The 22,781-nt window shown below is 39.1% G+C and overlaps 2 protein-coding genes across 2 annotated transcripts; both read right to left on the minus strand.

The window, feature by feature from the left end:
• Positions 1 to 354: 354 nt before the first annotated feature.
• LOC140952335 (uncharacterized) lies at positions 355 to 8,141 on the minus strand. Its single transcript, XM_073401755.1, has 7 exons — positions 8,059 to 8,141; positions 6,833 to 6,920; positions 5,857 to 5,925; positions 5,235 to 5,360; positions 3,497 to 3,636; positions 2,366 to 2,433; positions 355 to 1,290 (listed from the first exon to the last, which is right to left on the minus strand). Exons 1-7 carry the CDS (start codon positions 8,073 to 8,075, stop codon positions 515 to 517), a joined length of 1,284 nt encoding a protein of 427 aa, XP_073257856.1. The 5' UTR covers positions 8,076 to 8,141; the 3' UTR covers positions 355 to 514.
• A 2,414-nt stretch (positions 8,142 to 10,555) lies between these two features.
• LOC140951784 (flotillin-2a-like) lies at positions 10,556 to 13,905 on the minus strand. The gene is made up of 4 exons (XM_073401133.1): positions 13,709 to 13,905; positions 12,149 to 12,242; positions 11,464 to 11,708; positions 10,556 to 11,061 (listed from the first exon to the last, which is right to left on the minus strand). The coding sequence occupies exons 1-4, from the start codon at positions 13,755 to 13,757 to the stop codon at positions 10,946 to 10,948; spliced, it is 504 nt and encodes a 167-aa protein (XP_073257234.1). The 5' UTR covers positions 13,758 to 13,905; the 3' UTR covers positions 10,556 to 10,945.
• Between the last annotated feature and the right edge of the window lie 8,876 nt (positions 13,906 to 22,781).

Consider the following 22,781-nt stretch of genomic DNA (forward strand, 5'->3'; position numbering starts at 1 on the left):
CTTCAGCTTGCCCGAATGGCAAGCTGTAAAAATGATTTTCTGTGCACCCTGCTTTCGAGGGTATTTAATTAAAATAAAACTAACAAATATTGAGAAAAAGTGAATGTCTTTCATCTAAAGCATTCTTCTATAAGTAGCTTTGTTCACAACCATTGATAATTTCCACTTAAATATTAAACAAGATTAAATTTTAGGATGAAAATTGTTCCTTCCAACGGGTAAGGAATTTACCTTTTCAAATAACCTGCTGATTTGAAACCTTTAAGAAGGGATGAAGACTACGTAAAGAGGATTATTATATCATCGCAAATGTATACATGTATACGTATCTCATTCAGTTCTACTTTTTTTATCAGCTAGTTCTCAGACTCTAGAAACACAGCCAATGGTGGAAAACAAGTTTGAAACTTTTTAAAAGTTGTGTTTTCTTTCTACAGTGGCGACTTCTTAAATCTAGTCCCTTGTCCATCCTTACTCGTATGGCGAGAAATAAAATTAAGTATTTGACAACAGTTTATTCTATGTCGCTGTCGTCATTTCGCATAGTAGTCTTTTCAGCGTCACGCGCACGTTTGCGTGCGAGATATCTCTCTTTAGCAGACATAACAGTCTCATCTGTACTTCGTTTAGCGAATTTGCCAACAGTTTCTTCTTTCACCTTTTCTTTTGATTCTTTAGGTTTTTGGTCGACGTTACCGCTTTCTTTGTCAGTTTTTTCCGCCGAGTCTATTTCTTTGCGATCCCGTTCACCACGATCGCGTTTACGATCTCTCTCTCGTCGATCATCGTGGCTGGTTCGACTATGATCTGAGTGTCGATTATCATCGTAGCTTGATCGGTGTCTTTCGGAATGACTCGACTTTTTACGATGTTCTTTATCATGCCGTTCCTTGTCACTGTGTCGCCGTCGTTCCCTTTCGGGCGAATCTGACGATTGTTTTCGTCCATCTTCGTCGCTTTCACTATCTCTTCGTTTCCGCCTACCATGATCTTGATGTCTTGAATGTCTGGGACTACTCGGGCGTCCTTTACTTCCACGAGAGCTTTCCTCACTTGTTGAATGCCTTTTGTCATCTTTATTTTTATGCTTTTCAGATTGTTTATCATCAAATGTGTCTTGAGTCGCCTCTCCTTCCTTGAGTTTTGATTTGCCTCTGTTATTTTTCTCCTCATGTGAAACTGTTTTTGTCGCATTGTCGGCGGTAAATGAGCCTCCCAGTGAAACGTTCCGGTTTAAAAGATTCCGATAAAATAGGCTTAAATCCTTCTGCTTCGTCACATCATTGGCAGCTACAACAACAACAACAACAACAAATTAAGACAGGGACTAATTGGTTTCCACGGAACAGCTCTATCCGTGGTATCAACAACAAATATAAAAGCCAAATGTAGAAATGGGTGTAGTGCAACTTCTTTATAATTGCGAAAACACGCCAAAGGATGAAACTAATTGTGCATGACTAAAAAATAAAGTTTGACGATTGGTCTCCGTGGGACCTTCCATATGCACTTTTTGTTATGTAGTGGCAGAAAATCATTACCCTACGAGCTTAATGTCGGCCCCAGAGCTCTTTTGCGCATAGAGGGCAGGCTGAAAGGCACTGGGGTCAAGAATAGGTCTTCATTTGAGACCGCGAGAAGCGAAGAGTCATATGCCGCAAGCTCAAAGGCCATAATAATGTTTCCTTCTAATTCATTCTTTGGGCGAAACAGAAGTGGAAATAACAAAAGTAAACAAAACGTGGCTGAGCTGGAGGTCAAAGCGAACACCTGCACATCCTCTCTAGTTTTTCTTAGTAGCTGTTATTTAAAGGCACACCTCGAGTCACGACGCCCATGTGAAGGGAGCTTCTTTTCGGTAGTATGACGTTTCTAGATCTTAAGCAACGACGATGGCGACGGCAATGAGAAAAATAAGCCCCGGGGCCCCGAAAATAAGCCCCGGGGCTTATATTTTTCAAAGGCCCTTTTTGAGGGGCTTATTTTTGGAGGGGCTTATATTCGGAGGGGCTTATCTATGGAGGGAAATTTGCGTCTCATAATCAATTGGGCTAGCCTCACAGTTGAAGGTAAATTTACCGTTTTTGCTTTGTTTTACTTTGTATTTGAGGGAAATATTCCAAGTACAAGCCCTCGGGGGGCTTATATTTGGAGGGGCGATTTAACGGAGGGTTTTTTGCGTCACCGGTTTGGGGGGCTTATATTTGGAGGGGCTTATACATGGAGGGGCTTATTTTCGGAATTTTACGGTATCTCGTGTCAATACTACATGAACAATCGGCATGAACCGGGCCGACCTCCAGATCAAAAGTCCGACCCAATTATCCACTAAAATGCTTCGCTTTCCATCAATACTTAGGCTCACCATCAATGGCCTCTTGTCGTTTGAGTCTCTCTTCCTCCTCTGCCTGTTCCTGCATTTTCTTACGGAATCTGAAGTAAATTGCGTCAAGAATAAAACAACCGAGAACAAAGAAAGGTGAGTGTTATAAATTCCTTGCAATTTCTTGGCCTTCATTAACGCCGTTGAAAAAACTCAAATGAAGACAAGGCGTCAAGTGTGCAGTTTCCTTCAGGCTTCACATTCAAGGAACAATACCGGCTGACCGGCAGAAGTTTGATGTTGGTTAAGTTGGCTCATGCTCGTGCCCAGTCGCAATTTCCCTTTTTTCGGCGGTGAAAGATGTTAGACTGAGGCGCGCGGGAGTAATAGGCCGGGGCAAAGGAAAAACAAAATAGAGCCGATATTTTTTCCCTCGTTCCTTTGCAAATCTTCAACATAAAAAGTCGCCTTACGGATATTAATCAAGGCAGGCTTACAGTCTCAGTGACTAGGGCTAATGATGCTAAGTACATTTGACCGTCCGAACCCTATTTGTTGCAAGACAGGTTTGAACGTGGTTGGTAAAACACGCAACATAACTTTTTAACTCGTTTTTCAGCAATGTTTTACAGCAATATTGCAAAACAAGTTGCACGTTTAAATTTGGGTTGTCCGTTTTACCGAAGCTTTTCTTGCATCATACTCGAGAACGCAAACGTGTGAACTACAATTAACGATAAGAACTTTGCAATTTATCCAAATTACCGTATCCTGCTAGACTGTTCACAGTCCCCTATTTTTTCGTGAGATCGTTGAGATATAGCGCGTCTTACCGTTAATGTCGGCCATCTTGATTTTCAAATGTACCGAGACAGCGGGCGTCGGGGATTATAGCTCTAAGGGGAGGCAGGCGAGAAAATAGCTCCTCCCAAACCGCCCCCTGCCCCCTAAGTAGTTTTGACACTCATGAAAGATGGCAGCCCGTAACGCAAAGCGCTCGATCTCGACGATCTTACAGAAAAATAGGACTGTAAACAGTCTTACTAGTACCCTGCTAGCAGGAAGATCGAAGGAGACTCTGTTCGCAGGGTAACTTACCGAGGTGAAAACAACAAAAGAAAAGACACTGCTTGTAGCCTAAGCCAGTAAGTAACGTTTTAAAAAAAAGGATACGCCTCAGTAACAAAAGCTTCTTTGTCGTTAAATTGTCCCTCTTCGTTTTCTCTTTCCTTCTGTACTTGTCGTTCCACTGTGCGCTCATACTCTCTTTTCCGGGCTGCAGCAGACTTCAGCAGACCCTCTATGTACTTTGGCTACAGTTTTGCAAATTTCCAAAAGGTTAACGATTTTTACAGCTATTTCGAGAAAGGTTGTCGCAAAAACTGTGCACGCGACAATCAGGAAAGGTAATATGGAATATGATCAATACACTTGTTCCTGACATTGCAGGTCTCGAACCTACTTTTGTTGCTTTCCTTTAGCACTCGCAAACAAAGGTGGCCTTTCTTGCCATTCTTTGAAATTTCTTTGAAAAACAGTGAACTGAAAACCACCCACAATACCCTTCGGGATTGTCGCGTGCACTTTTTCCGACAACCTTTGGCTCGAAACAGCTGTATACTAACGAAAGATCTCACACCACTCAAATTTTTTTTAAGTCGAACTTCCACTAACAGCCAGCTCTCTACAACGGCCACTTTTTATGCGGACAGTCCATACATTGACTCTTGTTTACACCTCTCTACAATGGGCACTTTATAGTGGTGGCAGTTCCCACTGCTTGAAATTCGATAACTTTCGTGACACGGCTCTTTTAAGTTAAAAGGAGACATTCAGGAAGAAAATAGACGTTTTCCATCAGACCATGTTCCAAACATGTCACCACACTGGATTTTCTTTGGCTTCTCCTCATGAAATTTTCCTCATGCATGCACATGCACAACAACAACTCACTTAAACACGTCACTCAAGTAAAAGACCTCGGAGTGAATATCTCGCCGGACCTCAAATGGGACACTCACATTAACACTATCTTAGCTAAGGCCAATAGGATGCTCGCATCTTTGCGCGGCAATAGTGTTATGTCATTCATTACAGACCATAGGAGATTACTATATCTCACGTTTGTAAGATATCATGGCTATGCTTGCGAGGTATGGGCTCCCAGTACGATATGTAGTATAACAAAAATAGAGAGTCTTCAACGCAGGGCATCAAAATTCATCTTAAACACGCAGTGGCAAGAGGATATTTCTTATCACAAGCGCCTTTCTCGCCTCAATCTGCTACCGTTAACATACTGGCATGAAGTGAAAGACTTAATTTTTTTGTCGCGCTGGCCACTACACGTTTACCCATGTAGATGATTACGTCAAGCCTACAGGCATTCGTCTCACTCGCAACAGCTCTGATCAAGACTTACTAATTCCCAAGTGCCGCACAAAGCTCATTCAATTTAGTTACTTTAAACGTATTGCTTAACACTGTCTTAATTTGAGCCTCGGTCTGTTGTGTGTCCCACATCTTCGTCTCTCGTTTTTGTGACTTGTTCAAATGTATTTTTTTTTCCTAGTCTTATTTTAGCATTATAATCATGGTAAACGCGATTAAATACCGTAAAATTCCCAAAATAAGCTCCTCCAAGTATAAGCCCCTCCAAATATAAGCCCCCCAAACCGGTAACGCAAAAACCCTCCGTTAAATCGCTCCTCCAAATATAAGCCCCCCTGGGGTTTGTACTTGGAAAATTGCCTTCAAATACACAGTAATACAAAGCAAAAACAGTATTTCCTTCCAACTATAAGGCTAGCCCAATCAGTTTTGAAACGCAAATTTCCCTCCGTAGATAAGCCCCTCTAAAAGGGTCTTTGAAAAATATAAGCCTTGGGGCTTAATAAATAAACATGTGTACCTTTCTGTTTTTCTCTGGAACTTTTACGTTAGCAGCTTTCTTCTTCTCTTCCATCTCATCATAAACAGCATCGTACTCATATACAGTTGGATCTTCACGTAGTGCTTTTTGGATTTCAATCTGTGTCTAATGTCAAAGAAAAACAATGTATTCAATTTCCAAGGAGTAATAGCATAAAATCCAAGTTTTAAGCCCTCTGATACGCACCCCACCTCCCCAATTTTAGGGGAAGACAGTTATTAAGTCCCCATTGTCTTTTACAGTGCAACTATTACTTCTTTCAAGTGTCCCAGTTTGAGTAGTCACACTGTAAGCCCCCCTCCCTCCCCTAAGTTGCTCTTTATTATAGAGATATGTTACACTGATGTGGCCAAATTTAATCTTCAAAATAAATCTTATTTTATTTAACACTTTTAAGAGAAAACGATGATTTAAACTTAAAATTAGAAAAAAAAATCAAATTTCACCTTAATATTAATAATACAGCCAAGCAGAGGATCATTTTTTGCTGTATTAAAACTATTTAAAACTTGTATACATTGCTTTCAAACCAAATAACTGGGATTTTACAGTAATTAGCAATAACATTAAGATGAACAGAATGCAATTATATATTCTTTACCTGCTTCATTTGCTTCTTCTTTTGAGCCTCTTGAATTAGCGATAAATTCACTTCTTTGTGAGCGCTATCCTATGGAAATTATTCGTAACAGTTAATTATATATTTACATTAACATTTCAGTTCAACTAATCCAAGAAGGAGGCGCAAAATTAGGAGGCTATTAAGCTAATAAGAAACAGAGAAATATATTTTTGAACAAAAAATAATACATGTAAACTTAAAAGTACGCTTTTTTCGGCTGTTCGGAGCAATAACTACTGTAGAAGTTCTTTCTGAATTTACACTAAACTCCAAATTTGTCTAGGTTTCCTAGGCCGTGGTTGAAATATTAGAGTACCACAAGCATTTTAGTAATTGACCTCATTCATGATATCCACGATCTGTGCACGTGGATGGGATAAAAGCAATTTCCTGTTTTACTCAGGGGACAAACAAGGGAAAAAATTTGTGAATGCAAGAAATCATGGTTGAGTTTGTCTATTCTAGACAACAGAAAATTAAGAACTTTTCATCTTTAAGATGATAATGGTAAATTATGGGTGGAAGTCACCATTGTTACTTTTTTGGATGCAGAAGCGACTGTAAATGTCCTTATAGCAAACAACGATGTAAATCTTGTCAAAAAATGAACTGGACATTTTGCATGACTATTAAATCATTGCCTCATATAAAGATAGAATATATAAACTCGACAGGGATTACTACAACGATTACAAATTTTATCACTTATTTGCCCCTTGAAATACCATGTAACATTGCTTTTATCCCATCGATCCTAAAGACTGCCTGCAAAGATGGTGGGTATCGTGAATAAGGTCTATTGTGAGAATATGATAGGCTGCATGTGTTATTATTTTCCCAAACAGGGATACAGTCTATGGTTTATAGCACGGTAACCAAAGCAACATATTGGCGTATATGTTGTTACACAACTCTGTTAGTTACAAAAAAGCTACGTAAGTGTCAAAAAGCATACCTCATCATCACTAGAGTCATTCCCAAAGACTGCTAGCTTCTTTATGGGTTTGTTCCCAGACTTTTTGCTTGGAATTATGAGCCCATACCTGGAAGTCAAAGTGAAATAAATAATTGAATCAAGTACACCTAAAGTATAACATACAAGCCTGCTTTCATCACATCTTTCTTGGTTTCTTTTAGGACATTTGCTCTAAAAATATACTTTACCTGGTAAAGTATATCACATTTCATCAACTAATTTCCCCCAGCATTGATTTCAAACTTTCACCCACTGAGTGAAACAACAGCCGAAAAAGGTGTCTGCTCTAACAGGCTAGGTGGACTGTATTTAAAATACACGAATGCTGAAATTAAGGCTGAAAGTACATAATTTTCAGGTACTTCATGCATGTACCATAGTTTTTTTGTCATGAAATTTTGTTTCAAGTAACATGAGGCAGGGGTAAATTCTGAGGACACCATTTGTATCAGGGTAATTTAATTGGCTATCCTGTTAGCCACCATCCTGTGAGCACAGGCTCCTTTTGTTTTCTTGAAAGAGAAGGTTGAAAAGGAGGCTCTTCCTGAATCACGTCAAGCCACTGAGGTCGCCGCAGCCCAAACTTCCGGGCTAGTCAATCTTGTTTTCTCTCGTCAAACTGCTTTGTGGCTTTTTCGACTGTAGCATCCGTTTATTGATACAGCAATGGTTATGACTGAGCCCACTACACCAAGTGCATAGGAACATCCAACGCATGCTCAACAATGATTGTACTTGATTCAAGCAGAGTCTTTCTCAAGTACGCCAAAATCAAGGAAGTGAAAGAAAGGCTCTCCTAGCAGGATGGTTAACCACTATTGGTGGTACCAAACCTGAGGACATTTCTCTATGGCATTTGATAACTTATTCTTACAGCACATTACAAGTATAAGATTACCAAATTATTATACTTCTTTGTTTATAGCAGTTTTTTGTGGGGATGAATACAGTAGTTTCTATTGCTTGCAAGCGCCAGGTTAGACAATCAGTGCAGTAACATTAGTCCAAATTTAACACATGCCCTCGAATTTTATCCTAAAGAAGCCACGAGATTTCACAACGTGGATGTCTTGCGTTACCGCCACACTTACCAGGAGTATTCACACCGAAGGACAACTGACAACAATGAGCTACAGAACATAACCTTTTTTTGTTTCTCTTTATACCTCTAACATGCAGGAAAGACAGTCTGTTAAAATACTAACCTTTTGGGTTCTCCCATCTCGCACACAACTTCCTGAACTCCTCGTTGGTTACCCTTATCAACTGTTATTAAAACCTTTCCTATCTCGACTCTACAACTCGTCGACTCTTTCTTTGAGAGCTCTCCGAGTATATTGATTCAGCGGTCTTTGCCGCGAAACATAAATCACTTATTTATGACACACGACGTTGCAGCATCACGCCGAGGTGGAAGCGAGGCTCGAGTTGACCTTGTTTTGATACAAACCTTCTTGCTTCATTATGTAAATCAAGTTGTTCTAATGCTAACAACTGTAGTATTTTTCAAGGATGCTTTCCATAACAAAGCAAAGGAGGTTTGTATCAAAACAAGGTCATCGTCAGACTCACATTCACTCGAAGGCTAGGATACTAAGTCCACAACTGTAAATGGAATTTGAATTTTATGAGAGAATGTAAAAGGTTCTAAATTCCTCTTTTTGAAAGATTCGAAATAGAAATGACTCTTCTTTAGTTTGTGTTTTACCGTCAGTTCGCCTTTTTTGCACAGCCATTTCGAAGTAGCCTGCGAACCGCAGACGTATTTCCGGTCGTCGCTTCTCCTCCTCCGAAAAATAATTCTGATAAATAATTTCGGAGGGAGAGAAGCGACGACCGGAAATACATCTGCGGTTCGCAGGCTATTTCGAAGCCGTTTTGTGCGTTTTAGTGAGTTTTAGACTCTGGGGGACGGGGTGTGGGGGGTGGGGAGGGTACTCCCTATAATGGACTATAACGTATACGGGGAGGCTCTGCCAGAAAGGTTTACCTTTTTCAGAGTTCAGATATATGAAAGGGTCGCGATTTCACTAGTTGAATTATATAAAAGGGTAGGGAAACTTGTCATTTCGTCTGTCACGGTAAAAATGCTACAGAAAGGGCCAACAGAGTAATATATGGTCGAGAAAGTTTTCTAGTTTTGTGATTTTTTGACATTTTAAAGACAGTGTATTTCCAGCCGTTAAAAGGGGTGTAAAGTTCTAAACTAGGTATGTGAAAGGGGTACCATTTGTCAATGGACGGTATACGAATTAAGGGGTACCTTTTCTTTCAAAAATGGTGTATAAAAGGGTAACTTGTTGGACCTCGGGGCGGAGCCTCCCCGTATAAATCTTTGTTGACTGACCCTCCGGTGTTTTAGATTCAAACTTTAGAAGCGAACTGACTGTAAAACTCACGATAAAAAAAAAGGTGAGTAGTTTTTTGTTCAAATATTTTCAAAAAGGGAATTAAGAACGTATTTTGTTTATTCTCATACATCCCATTCTCCTATAAATATCAAATTCTGACGAACTCTCATTGAGCCTGGGCTGCCTATGTAGGCATGGGATCTTACTTTTTTTCTTCTTTTTTTTTAAGCCCTGTTGTTATGCATTCCCGTTTTTTCTTCCTTTTCTTTCTTCTTCTTTTCAGTTCAGTTATAAAGTTAACCAATGTTATTCTGATATCTCAAACGTAGGACTTCATTAGACCATAGTTAGTGATTAGACCTGAAGCTCACTCTCCCTGATCTTGATTAGACGTTACCAAAGTTAATTCTAGGAGTACGCGCCAGGAGAATATGACTCTTCACAAAAATGATAAGATCTTGTATAAAGCTTTTCATTTGAATTTTATTCAACCATGTATCGTGATGATTATTGCCGTAATAATAATAATATTTAAATTATTGTCTTGTATAGAAATAACTTTCTCCAGGTTTAATTTATACATAATATATACATATACAGGTTATATCATATTGCCAAAAATAAATATTTGTCAAACGCACGTCAGCGTTTTGGTTTCCATATATACATCGACGGGAGTACTGTATTTTAAGGCCAATATAAAGGAAAACACAATAATGGATTCGACGTTTACCAAGAGTGAGCTAATTATTATGGTAAAAAATCCAGGATAAAGGTTGTATGATCTTTTTGAAAGACCTGGTTTGTAGTACGTCGGGCGATTTGTACTTGATGTCCTAAATGCAAGATGACGTTCGAATATAATTATACGTGAGCTGCTGTTTAAACTGAGGCTACCGTCCTTTTAACCTAGTATTCCTCTACAAGAAAACCGCTTTTTTTCAGCGATGAAAAATGGTGTAGCGATATTCAAGAAGGTGCATGGGTTATTTAGTCCCATTAATACGGAGCCCCGCAAATTTTGTGCTCGATTTTTCCTTTCTTGTTTTTTTTCGCCCTTTTTAATCCCGACTTTTCTCCCGACTTTTTTCTCGACTTCTTGCACCGTTGATCACATACATCACAGGCTCATTCATGCGTAGAAATGCTTAGACATGGCCAGGTTTGATTCCTGGCTTTGTAACTATTTTACATATCGCTGGAAATGAAATGTCGTGCAGTTTGACCTCTCTACCTTTCTATCTTACCACATGGCCCTGTCCACACTAATCTGCTCTCAAAGCATGCGTTTTCGTTGTTTTGGTAAACGCATATTCAATTCGGGTCCACACTATCGATTTCAAGCCTTTTCTACTGTCCAGGCTAGAACGTTCGAAAACAATAGAATTACACGTCGTGACGTAAGTTGAACTCTATGCGCACGCTACAAACACACGCACCAGCGATATTTTCGGTCATCGTTTTCATTTTGATGCACGTCTTCGACCGTGTTCGACCATCCACACTAATAAGATATGTATGCGTTTTCATTTGATCCACTTTCAAGAGTGTTTTCAAATCGATGCGTTTTCGATGAAAACACTCAGCGCACTGGTGTCGACAGAAGGCCTAAACGCATCGAAATGTATGCGTTTTCAGACGAAAAAGCATTAGTGTAAACGAGGCTTAAATTAGTGAAAACTGACTGAACGTAAATAAGTTTCTTCTTCCCAATACATCAAATAATGATTCAGTGCTATTTTCATATCATCTCCTCCCGAGTAACATCTATAATGAAGAAGTTATGAATCAACACTCCGAGGTCCCACATGTCGGGTGTCGCTGCTTTTTGTACTCGTGGCGCAAAGTGATTGGCATCTGAAAAAAAAATGCAATTTATTTGTGAATGTGAAGCTTTCGCTACTGTAGCAAAAATGTTTGCAGTCGTGGCTTTAACACGAATAAACTCTATCTAATGAGGCTAGATCAGCGATGTAAGTAAAAGAAACGAAAATGGAAGACAATAAAAAAAGCTGCCGCTGGATGCAAGTTCGCAAAAGTCCGATGCCTTAACTTCAATTCCTACTTTTTTAAATTGTTCTGTAACGTAGTTCTAGTTTCTATCTCTTGGGCAAAATCTTGTGGTGTGAGTACCACTCCAGGGTTTCCTCCGTTCTCTCAAATGGCCCTATTTTCTATGAATGCAATGTAGTCACTATTCTGTTGGGGCACTCTTGAGAATGAAAGGGTCATTTTGATTTCATTATGTTCTATTCGTACCTTCATTAATACATTTTACAGCCAACTCTCCGTAAATGTCCTGTAGATGCGTCTCCAGCACGTTTAGAATAACAGATCCTATTTCGTCCTTTGTTTTTCCCAGGAAATAATCGCTTGCTCGAGCAAAATGTTGCAGATCCTGCATGATTTGTACATCGACAATTATCGATACAGAAACACGTCTTCGTTGCGCCGTCCTCACATTTTTGAAAACGTGTTTAAATGTTAACACGTCCAAAGTTAACCTGTGGAAATAATGTTGTAAGTGAAAGAGGAAATAATACATATATATGCTATAAGGCGGTTTAGTGTGTAGTATCAAGGATGGCATGATTGTTCATAAGTCAAGCTATGTGAATTTGGTCAGCCTGCAAAGAGGTCCGGCGCCTCAGTTAGAATACAAGAGACAACGAAGGAGCCCAATTCTTCACCTCAACTGTCTATTAATAGAATTATAAACTTTAGCAGGGCATATGCATGATAACTGAAATGAACGTAAAATTAAATTGAATTTAAATTTTGAAAACGATTCCAATGCTATACACTTGACTGCTCTGTGAGAGGTATACCTTACAGCAATTTATAATGTGTAATATTCATGATGATATTGAAAAAAAAAAGTGTAACTGTTTGAATTCTGGTTTTCTGCTTATTATGAGGGTATTATAGGACCCGTATACAATACCTTTCGACTTTACTTAGACCCGCCCAGGCCCATAAACATTTCCACTTTCCAGCAACAGCCTTGTATTTTTGAGTCCTAGGAATACAACATCCTCCTGTGAAGAAAAAAAATGAATTTGAAATAAAGGAAATGGAGAGGTTTATAGCACAGAAAATTATTACTGGGAGCGTCAGACTTGAAATCAGAGGACCCTTGGGTCCAAGGTGCACACGGCATCCTCTGAAAAGGCTCTGAACCAATCTGGGCGTGAGGGGAGGGGGAGGGGAGGGAGAAAAGTCGAGAAAGCCTGAAAAGACAGGGACAGGAGAAGGGGAATGAAAGAAGGGTTCTCTCCGCAGTTCCCTTGGGAGCATTTTCCTGGGCAACAGCTTACCAGAGGGTCTTTTGCGAAAGTATCATCGCTGCGGGCAAGTTCCTCTTTATTTCGAGTGGTAAGTGACGGGCCGCGAGAGAACGCGCTCGCATCTCCTTTCGCGTAACGCTCGCGCGTCACTTCTCACGGTATCTCTCCGAGAGCTTGCTCGCAGGCTAGATAGTATCTGGCAAGAACAACTCCTTTTTTCGCTGAATCCAGATTTTTTATGGTCAAAAGATGTTTTAATATAGCTTTTTATATAGGAATCTGAAATATGTGATTCTAAACGGAGGGAATGAAAATGAACTATTCGCTTAAAATCCAGAACAAGAACATTGTACAATCAAGAGAACATAAAGGTCCTGTTCCCTTGTGTAAACTCAGTATTTATTTCAACAGATGTTTTCAAGTTCTTTTAATAACAATATCCAACAAATGTTGTCAATGCTGAGGTTTCTCCGCGTATCTTAAAGCCAATGTTGAAAGAACGATAGCTACAATATTGTGCTGATGCACTCTTTGTACTACTTACTTATCGCCTCTAAATATGTAAAGAATGCAAAAGTCTATTTCAAGAAACTTTATTATCTATCTAAGGAACGTACTAAGTAAACTCAAACGATCTTAAAGGAAGTGCCCTTAGTCCGTAACATACATTCTTAATACATGATCGAATTCGAAAAAATTTTTATTTGTTTTCAGTTCAAACGACGCCCTATTGCCCCTTTTTAAATGTTAATGGGTTCACTGACAATTGACAAACACTAAGTCACGGTAGGTCTTTTGTTCCCCAAAACGCTGGAAAACTATAACACTGTATTGGTTTGTACTAGCACAGCTCGTAGACCTCGTAATGTAAATTTCAGACATAGTTGGAATTGATAAAAAGTTCTAACTGAGACGAAAAGATCTCACAAAAGCAAGAAAATAGCGATGTACTATATCGCGGAACTCGAATCGCTTTAATTGAATATCTTGAAACCGAGCAGCTAAGGTTCCGTCACTTAGGATTCTTTAGTCTCTTGAACCTGTTTTCAAAAGTATCAGCTTATTATCGTAGTTATTTAATATTAGAATTGGCATTAATCAGTTAAGCAAACCGCACACCTTTAGATTTATTTGTACCAAAAGAAATAAATTTAGAATTGAATATTTGTTGACTTCTCAAAATGCAAACACAACAAGCTGAGGATAAAAAGCCTCACCTGAGACGACAACTGCCTCTCTGTCGCTCGCCATATGGCAATTACCCATTGTACACCGAATTCTTCAGCGATATCTTGTTAAAAAACCAATAATTTTGCCTTAGAAGACGGTAAAAACTGCTACGTTTGTGCGCTTTTGGTGAGTTCTTCGAGGTAATATCACAATATCCGTTTAGAATTAGGATCATATGAGAATGCAATGCGCTTTTATAAGTCATCACGTCCGAGGTGATACCTTGAAATAGCTGACATTCCTGAACGAGTCAAGGGCTACTTAAAAGACTAGTTCATCCCCGGTTTTACGGACCGGTATATCAAATTAAGACAAACAGCAGTCCATACTTAGAAGACAACAATAATCAACAATGCAATGTGACATTTTGAAAGGAAATTAGTTATTAACCTTTTCTCGACCGCGGAAAATTTACTTCAGTCAAAATTTTCTCTGAAGTAAATCCGGTCATTCACGTACGTGTAAACCGTCAGTCCTTAAAAACATACAATACGCTAAAAATAACACGGCAACAATCCCGTTTCAAGTTCTTTGGCATTCTTATTTCAAATTCTTAAAAACAGAGAAATGGAGACCCCTGGAACATTTAAGTTTATGGTGCAGAAGAGTTACAAGTTGCCAGCTCGGCTTAAGTTGCCTCATTGTCAATTCCCTTTCGTAAACAATCGAGAAAACATTTGGCTTAGAGAGTGGATTCGATAGCAGAGTTTTTGTAATTTAAATTTTGTCTCGGTAGCGATTTTTTTTTGGGTGTGACATTTTCCCTGTGTTGTTGTTGTTGTTGTTTTTTATTACTATATATGTATTTTTGTGACATGCGATCATGACGTGTCTCTTACTAAACATCCGTAGAAGCAAAATGAAACGTCTACCGGCTTAAATCTTCAGGTTTTATTGCCACCCCTCCTCTTCCTTTAAAATGCAAATACAAATGAAGACTCAAAAGACAATTTGTTTTCTCGCCTCTTGATCAGCCAACGAAAAGAGTCGGTTGCTTGCCAGGCTCCATCGCAGACGATAAGGCTCCATAAGTGACACGCTATATTTCTATTCCGGTAAACAATGACTAAAATAACTTTTCTATTTTGAGTGATTTTTTCATATAGTTTGGTTTGATACAAGCTGACGAAATAACAGGAAATTTTTAATTTTAACCGAAAAAGCAAAACGTCGCTCATCACCGTCATCTTTTAAGAGGCTGGCGTTTGGTAGGATCTATCGCTCTCATACACTCCTTCTTCTTTTTCATTTTGATGAGCTTCAGACTCAGGGTTATATTTCAATTTATAAAACATTAAAAAACGAAAAATTTAATTGTAATTTTGAATTATTTTTCAGCCATGTAACCTTTTCCTCAGATTTTGCAGACGTTGCCAAATCTATGAGTCACTGAGTTACATCCGACGCCCCTGCAGGGAAGAACGTGCCCTCGTCCAATTCACTTCAAGAGCGCGCCTGTGAGTGTAGCCAGTCTGTAACTTTTGATTTCCTGTGCATTTTATTCATTACAAGCAGTTGTCAATGCCAATATGATATGTTCATTTCGTACAAAATAATAAAGTTCATATGTTTTCTCCGTCCAAGCAGAATTGCGTTGAGCGCAAATAGACCGAAACAGAACTTAAAACTAAACTTTTAAAACGGAAAAAATTCCAGTAACCTGTAGCTTTAAAGCAGTTGTTCAGTTTTATCCTGTCAAAGGTTCAAGCTGAATTATTATTGTGTAGAAAGAGGATGAGTTCAGATTCTGGATGAAAATACGAAATATTATCTGCGACAGAACGTCTCATAGTTATCAAACCTCGAGATACTGAAATTAACGAAGCACTTAGCACAAGTAAGCCTTTCCGGTGAAATAATGCATTATACCGCCTCCACTATTTGTGATAACAAGCATATTTATTTGGCTTTTGAGGGAGTATTGTGTAATTAAGATGTTATCTCAAAAACATACAACGGTATACGCATCATAATCAGCTAAAATGAGCAAAGTTTCTGCATTTCAAACATCAACTGAAACTCATGTCTGAGTGTGACATTAATGAAACGTCTTTGTATCTATCCCGTTATCAACTTTACCTAAGAGTGTGCAATTCTCTTTTTTTTTAAGTAGAATGATGTGATCTCGTTTGACCTTAAAAAACTGTTTCCCTACAACATAGGCTCGTCTTTTTGCCACCAAAGAATACCCAAAGACGAAAAAAGACATCGTTCGCAGATTGCGTAATCGGCAGCCCAGTTTCTTTTGTCCCAGGTTATGGAGAACGAAACTTTAGCTTGAAATCTGTTGCGTGGTACGTTCGCAGAACCAAACAAAACCCGCGCCCGTTTGTCTGTTATATAAACCGATCAAATTCTTGATATATGTTGTGTGTTTGCTGATTCAGTTTTGTTCAAACGTAAGTACTGATTTCGCTCTGTCACGACACTTCGCAGCAGAACATCTGAAACTGCACTCAAGCAAGTACTTTTATAGCTTTAAGTCGTTTGAGCTCGAAGTTTGCGGAAGGGAGAACTTTGTATTACGCGCTAAACAATCGCATGTTGTTTTTGTACAAAAATCAAAGCTTAATAATACTTAACCAACTGAGCTTTTGAAAAAAATTTTCACCTTCAGTTTCTATCCCGTCGTGCTCTTTAAAGCGTACCTATTTGTTACGTCATTAGTTGGAATTCAAATAGAGAGGAGAAGTCGCTTCGTCATGTTGTCATGGTAGCAAAATTTCTGGATCTTATCAAAACGTGGTCCTGCGAATATGGCAGAAAAAACGAAAAAAAATGACACGTATGACTTTCCTGTAGATGATTGCACTCATGAACAAAACGGTAACTCAAACTATTCTCACATCGTTCGACAACGCAAATGGCTGTCCGTATTAAGAAAAAAATGTTGAGATCCAGAAATTTTGCTACCATGGTAACGTGACGTCACACTTCTCCTCTCTATTTTGCTGTGAATCTTGTGACGCCATTTTCCCGCCAAAACAGTGAAAATCGAAAAAAATGAAAAACATGCCATTTCACAAGCAAAGATTTTCCGGATTTCGGAAACTGGATTATACTCCCTTACTGAGGCGATGTGTCCTTTGTAGTCCACTTTTTACCTCCATTGTCCTTCCTTAGCCAAAGAGAGCTTTTTTGACAAACAGTTTTCATGTTAGTACAAGTATAGTACGGGGAAAAATTGCCTTTGATCAATTGCAACTTTGTGCTAAGGTGTGACAAAGCTGGGCTGCATCAGACACTGGAAAGGGGGCTCCTGACCCTACATTCCCGCTCCTTTTCACGACAATCTCGCATCATTTTTATGCCGAATACCGTTTTCTTTCTCAGTTCTGCGCGCATCCCAGGCCATGATTTTGGAGAATCCCACCTCCCGAGTAGGGCCAAATTCCGTTCGCATCAATAAATTTCTGAAATTTTGCGTTTTCACGAATCTTGCTCTATTTTTCGGTCAAATCCCGGGTTCCAAGAATACCCTTCCAGATCCTGCTGCATCAGACAGCGAAGCATGGCAAAGGCAATACAAAGTCCTAACGAGGGATAAGATGTACTTCGTATCAAAGATATAACCTTTGAGACACTCAAAGTTGCCTTTAACACGAGACAAAATAGTATCATTACTGGCTTAGGGCAAATACGACCTCCACCACCTGAGGCCCGCGCCAAAGGTAAAAGCCACATAAGCCACAGCGGCCTCTATTAAGTGAGACTAACTGTGCAAAGGCGAGTAGAAAGGTGATATTACTAATACCACTGTTGGGATCATGTTATTTCCAGGATACATATTGCAATAGAATAGAATTATTGTCGAAATTCGCTTCGCGCGTTAATTGCTTAGCGAGGTGAAAACTCGGGTTGCTTTAATATCGTGTTTGTGTCTTGCAGTTGCCTAGCAACAACACCCGAACTTCGAAAGCTGTAAGTTACCATGAGGAACAAAAGTAAGCCCAGTACTTGACGTGTAAAAACTACGTTTTGGGCAGTTTTGGTTCTTCTCTCCGCCAGACAGTGACCAAAAAAGCGGCTCTACAAATTCTTCGTATTAGGGTTTTTTCTCTTTATTCACAACTGTCAGCCCTTTTTCCGCGTCCAAGAGAACTACGAAACGCGTATTTCTAGTACAGAATAAAACCGAGCACTGCAAGCTTTAACTAAACTCACTTTTATTTTACAATTAAGATACAAAAATGGTAGTATTACAGAAACTAGTCCCGAACGAAAAGCTCGACGCGATAAGTTACATTAAATCTTATCCTAGACAGCTACTTCGAAGTTTGCAATTCTAACAGATAAGGCCTATTTTTTTATTTTGTTGAAAAAAAAATGTCTACTTGCTTAAAGCTTTATTTTCCAATTAATTAATGTCAAGTAGATGGTGATTGGGTAATCACCCACACAAGATCTCTGTAAGTTGAGATAGATGTACGCGTTTTAAACAGATCCACTTTAATAAGAACACAAAAAGACGATACAAAATAAAGGTGTTTAAAAATTACTTCTGGTACCATATTTTGCCTCTGGTACTCTTTACAGAACAAAGGAGATTCAAAAAATGGCCTCTGCTGCCTTGTTATTGTTAAAAAAGTTAGTTATTTTCCATTGCTCCAGAAAAGATGCTTTTTTTTTCATTTACTATAAAGAATGTTTCTTGTTTGTCGAATGTTGGGGGAGAGGTATTTTTACCAATACTAATAGAGTCGTAAGACGAGCGTTTTGAAGATGACAGTAAAATTAAATAACAAATTAACGGAGGTTATCTTAAAAGATTATTCAAAACAGACACATAAATGGAAGAATATGTATAGTCCAAAGAAAACATTCTAACATCCGTTTTGCTAGCCTTAATAGATAGCAAAATACTAAGCTTCCGAGTGAAATATTTGAATTTCTAATGCTTAAATTCTCATATTTAAGCTTCCAGATTCAGTTTAACTGATGTCTGTGAAAATCGTCGATGGAGTTAACAAAAAGGTAGCTTTTGAGCATCTGTTTGTCCTCGTAGTAGAACTTCATCTTTAAAATACTTATTGAAGCATTAACGGTAGAATAGTTCACGTTAGGGTAATAAAGTTAGTGTTGGCACCTGTTTAGCTAATGCGTACTGATTACCTTAAGTGAAAAACCAACAGTTTAAAGATAACTATCACTCCTTTCAGTTTATCTACTCCTCTAAGTAGCTCATCTAGGAAGCAATTAGATTAATGTGCAAATACGTTTGACTATTTTAATGGTATCACGCAAACAAAGAAAATATTAATTTCAAGGGAATCCAACAGTACCAGTCTGTTGTACTCATATATATATATAAGGCACTCAACTATATCTACTCACTTCCTTAGATCGTCGAATTCTCAATCATTCGGTCTGTTCATGTTACTAGCAGTATTATTACACAAAATCTTTTTCCTATCAGTAGATTAGGGAGCTGTCACTTCTCTAACAGCTACCGTTTCAACCCACATTCATAATTCCAAGAACTGACATAAATTAACGACCGGGCCTGAAAATATTGACATGAGATTAAAAAGCCGCTTTTTAGGATAAACGGACTAGTTAGTGCGTTTACACTTATTTAGAATCTTTAACACGCAGTCAATAAGGCGTTCGTCCCTTCTACTTGTTGCAGTGACCCTGTGTAACCAAAGAAAGCAAGCTGGAGAGATACAACTTCCGAGGCGCTAGGTCATTGTTCTTATCGAAACATATTAAATTTGCATGCTAACTGCCGCATCACGATGCGTAGTATTGTTTGAGGTGTTATAAAAGCTGCGCAGTTTTAAGTCATTCATTTTTCAAGTGAATTACACTACGTTGCTCTGGGTTCAGTCATTTTAATAGCGGACAATGACTCGTTTTCTCCTATTTGCTCTTCTGGCAACAATTATATGCTTTATTGCGAAGACCCACCAAGTAGAAGGACAACTTACTTATAACTGGAAGAAATTCAATCGTCCGTCGAATAGAGGTAGACTGCCAAAAAAGCCCGGACGCTCAGTACTTAACGTAAGTATTGTACCAAGTAGTATGTCAGACTAATTCCTTGAGACAGTGTCCTGGGTATCAATGTTTTTTTTCATCGACTAACAACGGTAACATAATAGTTCTTCTGCTGGCCGAAACCAAGAGCGAAACTCTTGGCGTGGGTCTCTACAAAGACTTACATGACTGAGACCGGCAGCCAGATTATCAAGACGGCAGTATGGAATTTAAGATTTCAATCAAACTATGTCACTTATAAAATGGGACTGTTCAGCAAATTATTTTCATTAATGGTGCTGATGATTCGTGTTCCTGTAGCTGACCTGTTGAGAAATGAAAGAAGTTAGTATATTTTTCTGCTCGAATTTCAAAAGTGACGAAGTAATGGAATTTAAAGCGCTAATAAATGTTGTGAGGCACAGTCTCTTGAAAAAACCATTTGACAACATGTGCATACTAACTGCATATGCGAATGCTCTTTTTCTTCTCCCGATCTTGTTTTTCTTCTTCCAAAGAGGGCGTACATGGTTGAAGTATTCTTGTTTTTGATTTGGCTGTCGTTCGTGTCAGAATTGTTTTTGATTTCAGCTTAAACGTAAAACATTCTATTAGATTCGAATTTTCAGTTTAACAGTAATTATAAAAGAAAATGCCCTAGTTCGGACCAGCCGACTAAGATACAAATCCTTCTGTGTTTTATAGGGAAAGAATGTGTCTAGTTTTATAATGTTTTATATGACGCGGGAAGACTGTCGTTGATACGATCACGTGACCAACCAAACTATTCAGTATCGACTCGCCGGAAAAACGGTAAATCTTTTTTTGGCTTATGATCGGGTTTTGCGTGTGAAAACGAAACGCAGTACACAACGGTCTGTTTAAGTGCGGGCCAATCAATTCCCTGGGTCCGGTATACTCGCATCTAAAGAAGCGCTTTCCCGCCATTATTTTGGCTCCACTCAAGATTGACGTGTTACTCGTGAACTTAGCATAATTAAGCACTTGTTAGTACAATATATTTACTTATATGGATCTTGTGATCTATAACGGGTTTTGCATATTTAAAAATATGAGGGAGCCCTTATAAAGTTGCAACAATACTTTTTTCTAAAAAGGAAAATATAATACAGTACAAGTACAAATAAAGAGAACTTGGGGATTAAAAGTGCCCGCTTAGCGTTTAGAATCTGTCTAAATGGATTGGGCTACAAACAACGAGAACGTAATCTAGCTTTAAAAATTACTGAGAATTAATTTCATCGGTGTAATCCGTTAAAGAAATTGTATTTTATGTTTGCCTTATCTGTCGCAAGATTAAAACGTCATCCCTTATAAGGTCAACTTGAGAAGCAAATTCTCTATTTACGAATCCTTAACACTCTGTTTACCCCCGCCCCCACCCCCCGAATTTTGCACGAGCTATGGGTTTGATTTTCCTGGGAGAACTGCAAACTTACGCAATTTTTTTTTTCGGGGTGGGGGGTGGAGGGCGGGGAGGGTAAACAAAATGCACAAAATGCAGTATGGGGATTCAATTCCTCGAATTCGCAGAAGTGAGCCTGCTCGCAGAATAAATGTGCCCTTTGTAGTTTCACGCTGTCACACGGTAGAAAAACACTTTGAGAGGACGCAATTGATGTCGCTGTGCGACTTTAAAAAAAGACGAAAATTAGCATTTCAATTGATGCTCTCTCTCTATCTGTTCTGTTCTTCTTGCCCCATTGTGTCATTTGCAGCCCAACAATATAAGTGTTCAGTAAATGTTAACCTGAAAAGGGCCCATTGGCCAGTTAACTCATTTTACTTAAAATATGAGTCATCTGTTACAGCCAGGACAGCCCATTGAGTATTTTATTTGCCGAACTTGAATTTTATGATTTAATCTTTTAGAGTTATACAAGAAAAAGGGCCATTCCAGCTGGAGATTGTAAAAATCAACACCAGAGTGCCAAACACAGCGAACAGGAGACGGACGAAGCCACACGAAGACGGCTAATGTTCATCACAAAACTCCTCCAATCTCTCACCTAAGCCAGCTCCATGAGAGTGTCTAATCCAGAACTCAGATTATATTGAAGTTAAAAATATCCATAACAAGCTGAATAATAAAAACGACTTTATTTCGTTGTCAGTTTATTAGTTGAATGCAGCGAAAACTATTTAAATGTTTTACCTCACCCTCTAAAGAGGAGCCTGCCACCTCAGTTTAACTGATCACGCTCATTCGAGCCAAGGCAAAGGCGGGTCTGGCAGTTTGCAGCACAAAGTTATTACTTTCTTCCTTAGTCATTATACAGACCCTGAGTGTCCTGAGATGAGGCGCCCTTTTTTCAAGAGAGAGAAATATGAGGATGTAAAGGACAGGAGAGGACAGCGGGGTGGGAGCACCGGGAGAATAGGGGGTGGGTGGGGTACGGGAAGCGGGAGGAAGGATTTTTAAAAGAGTGGGAAGCGGGAGAAATAGACAGAGAATTATGCAAAATACCAAGAGCCCTTATGGCTCTTGAAAATGCTTAATATTTCGCGATTGGAAAAGGGCTAAAGCGATGAAGCTAAGAAAAAAGGGGCGAGAAATGAAGAAGCAAGGTGTGGGAAGCGGGAGGTTAGGACCCCTCCTTCCCCTTCTAACGGAGGGCATGTTCGCATGCTAGACCCCGAGTATTAGTCCTACACACTCACTGTACTGAGGTAACTCTTCCGCCAGTTTATTTATGTTTATTGGTTTTTTAGCTGGCTTTTCAGAAAATGAAAATAGCACATTTTTATTCTTTAGTCAATCGACTTCGAAAATATGAGTGTACATCTTTAGTGTTTCAACGGGGAACAGCCAAGCATCGTGTCGACAGACCTTAGCGAGAGGCTGGTTATAGGATGAGGGCTTTTGAACCAATTCTCAGTTGCAGGGCACTCTTAGAGGTGCGGTAATTTGGTGCAACGTTTCTCTCAGCATAACCATTATAGTCTTACGAGTTGTACAGCGCTGTTTATTGTTTTACTACCCGCGCTCTCAACTTGTCGAGGAACGATGTTGTTGCAGTTAATTTTTTGCATAAGGTAGAAGAGCCCTTAATATAGTTC

Source organism: Porites lutea, chromosome 11 (assembly GCF_958299795.1).
Source record: "Porites lutea chromosome 11, jaPorLute2.1, whole genome shotgun sequence".
Classification (NCBI taxonomy): domain Eukaryota; kingdom Metazoa; phylum Cnidaria; class Anthozoa; order Scleractinia; family Poritidae; genus Porites; species Porites lutea.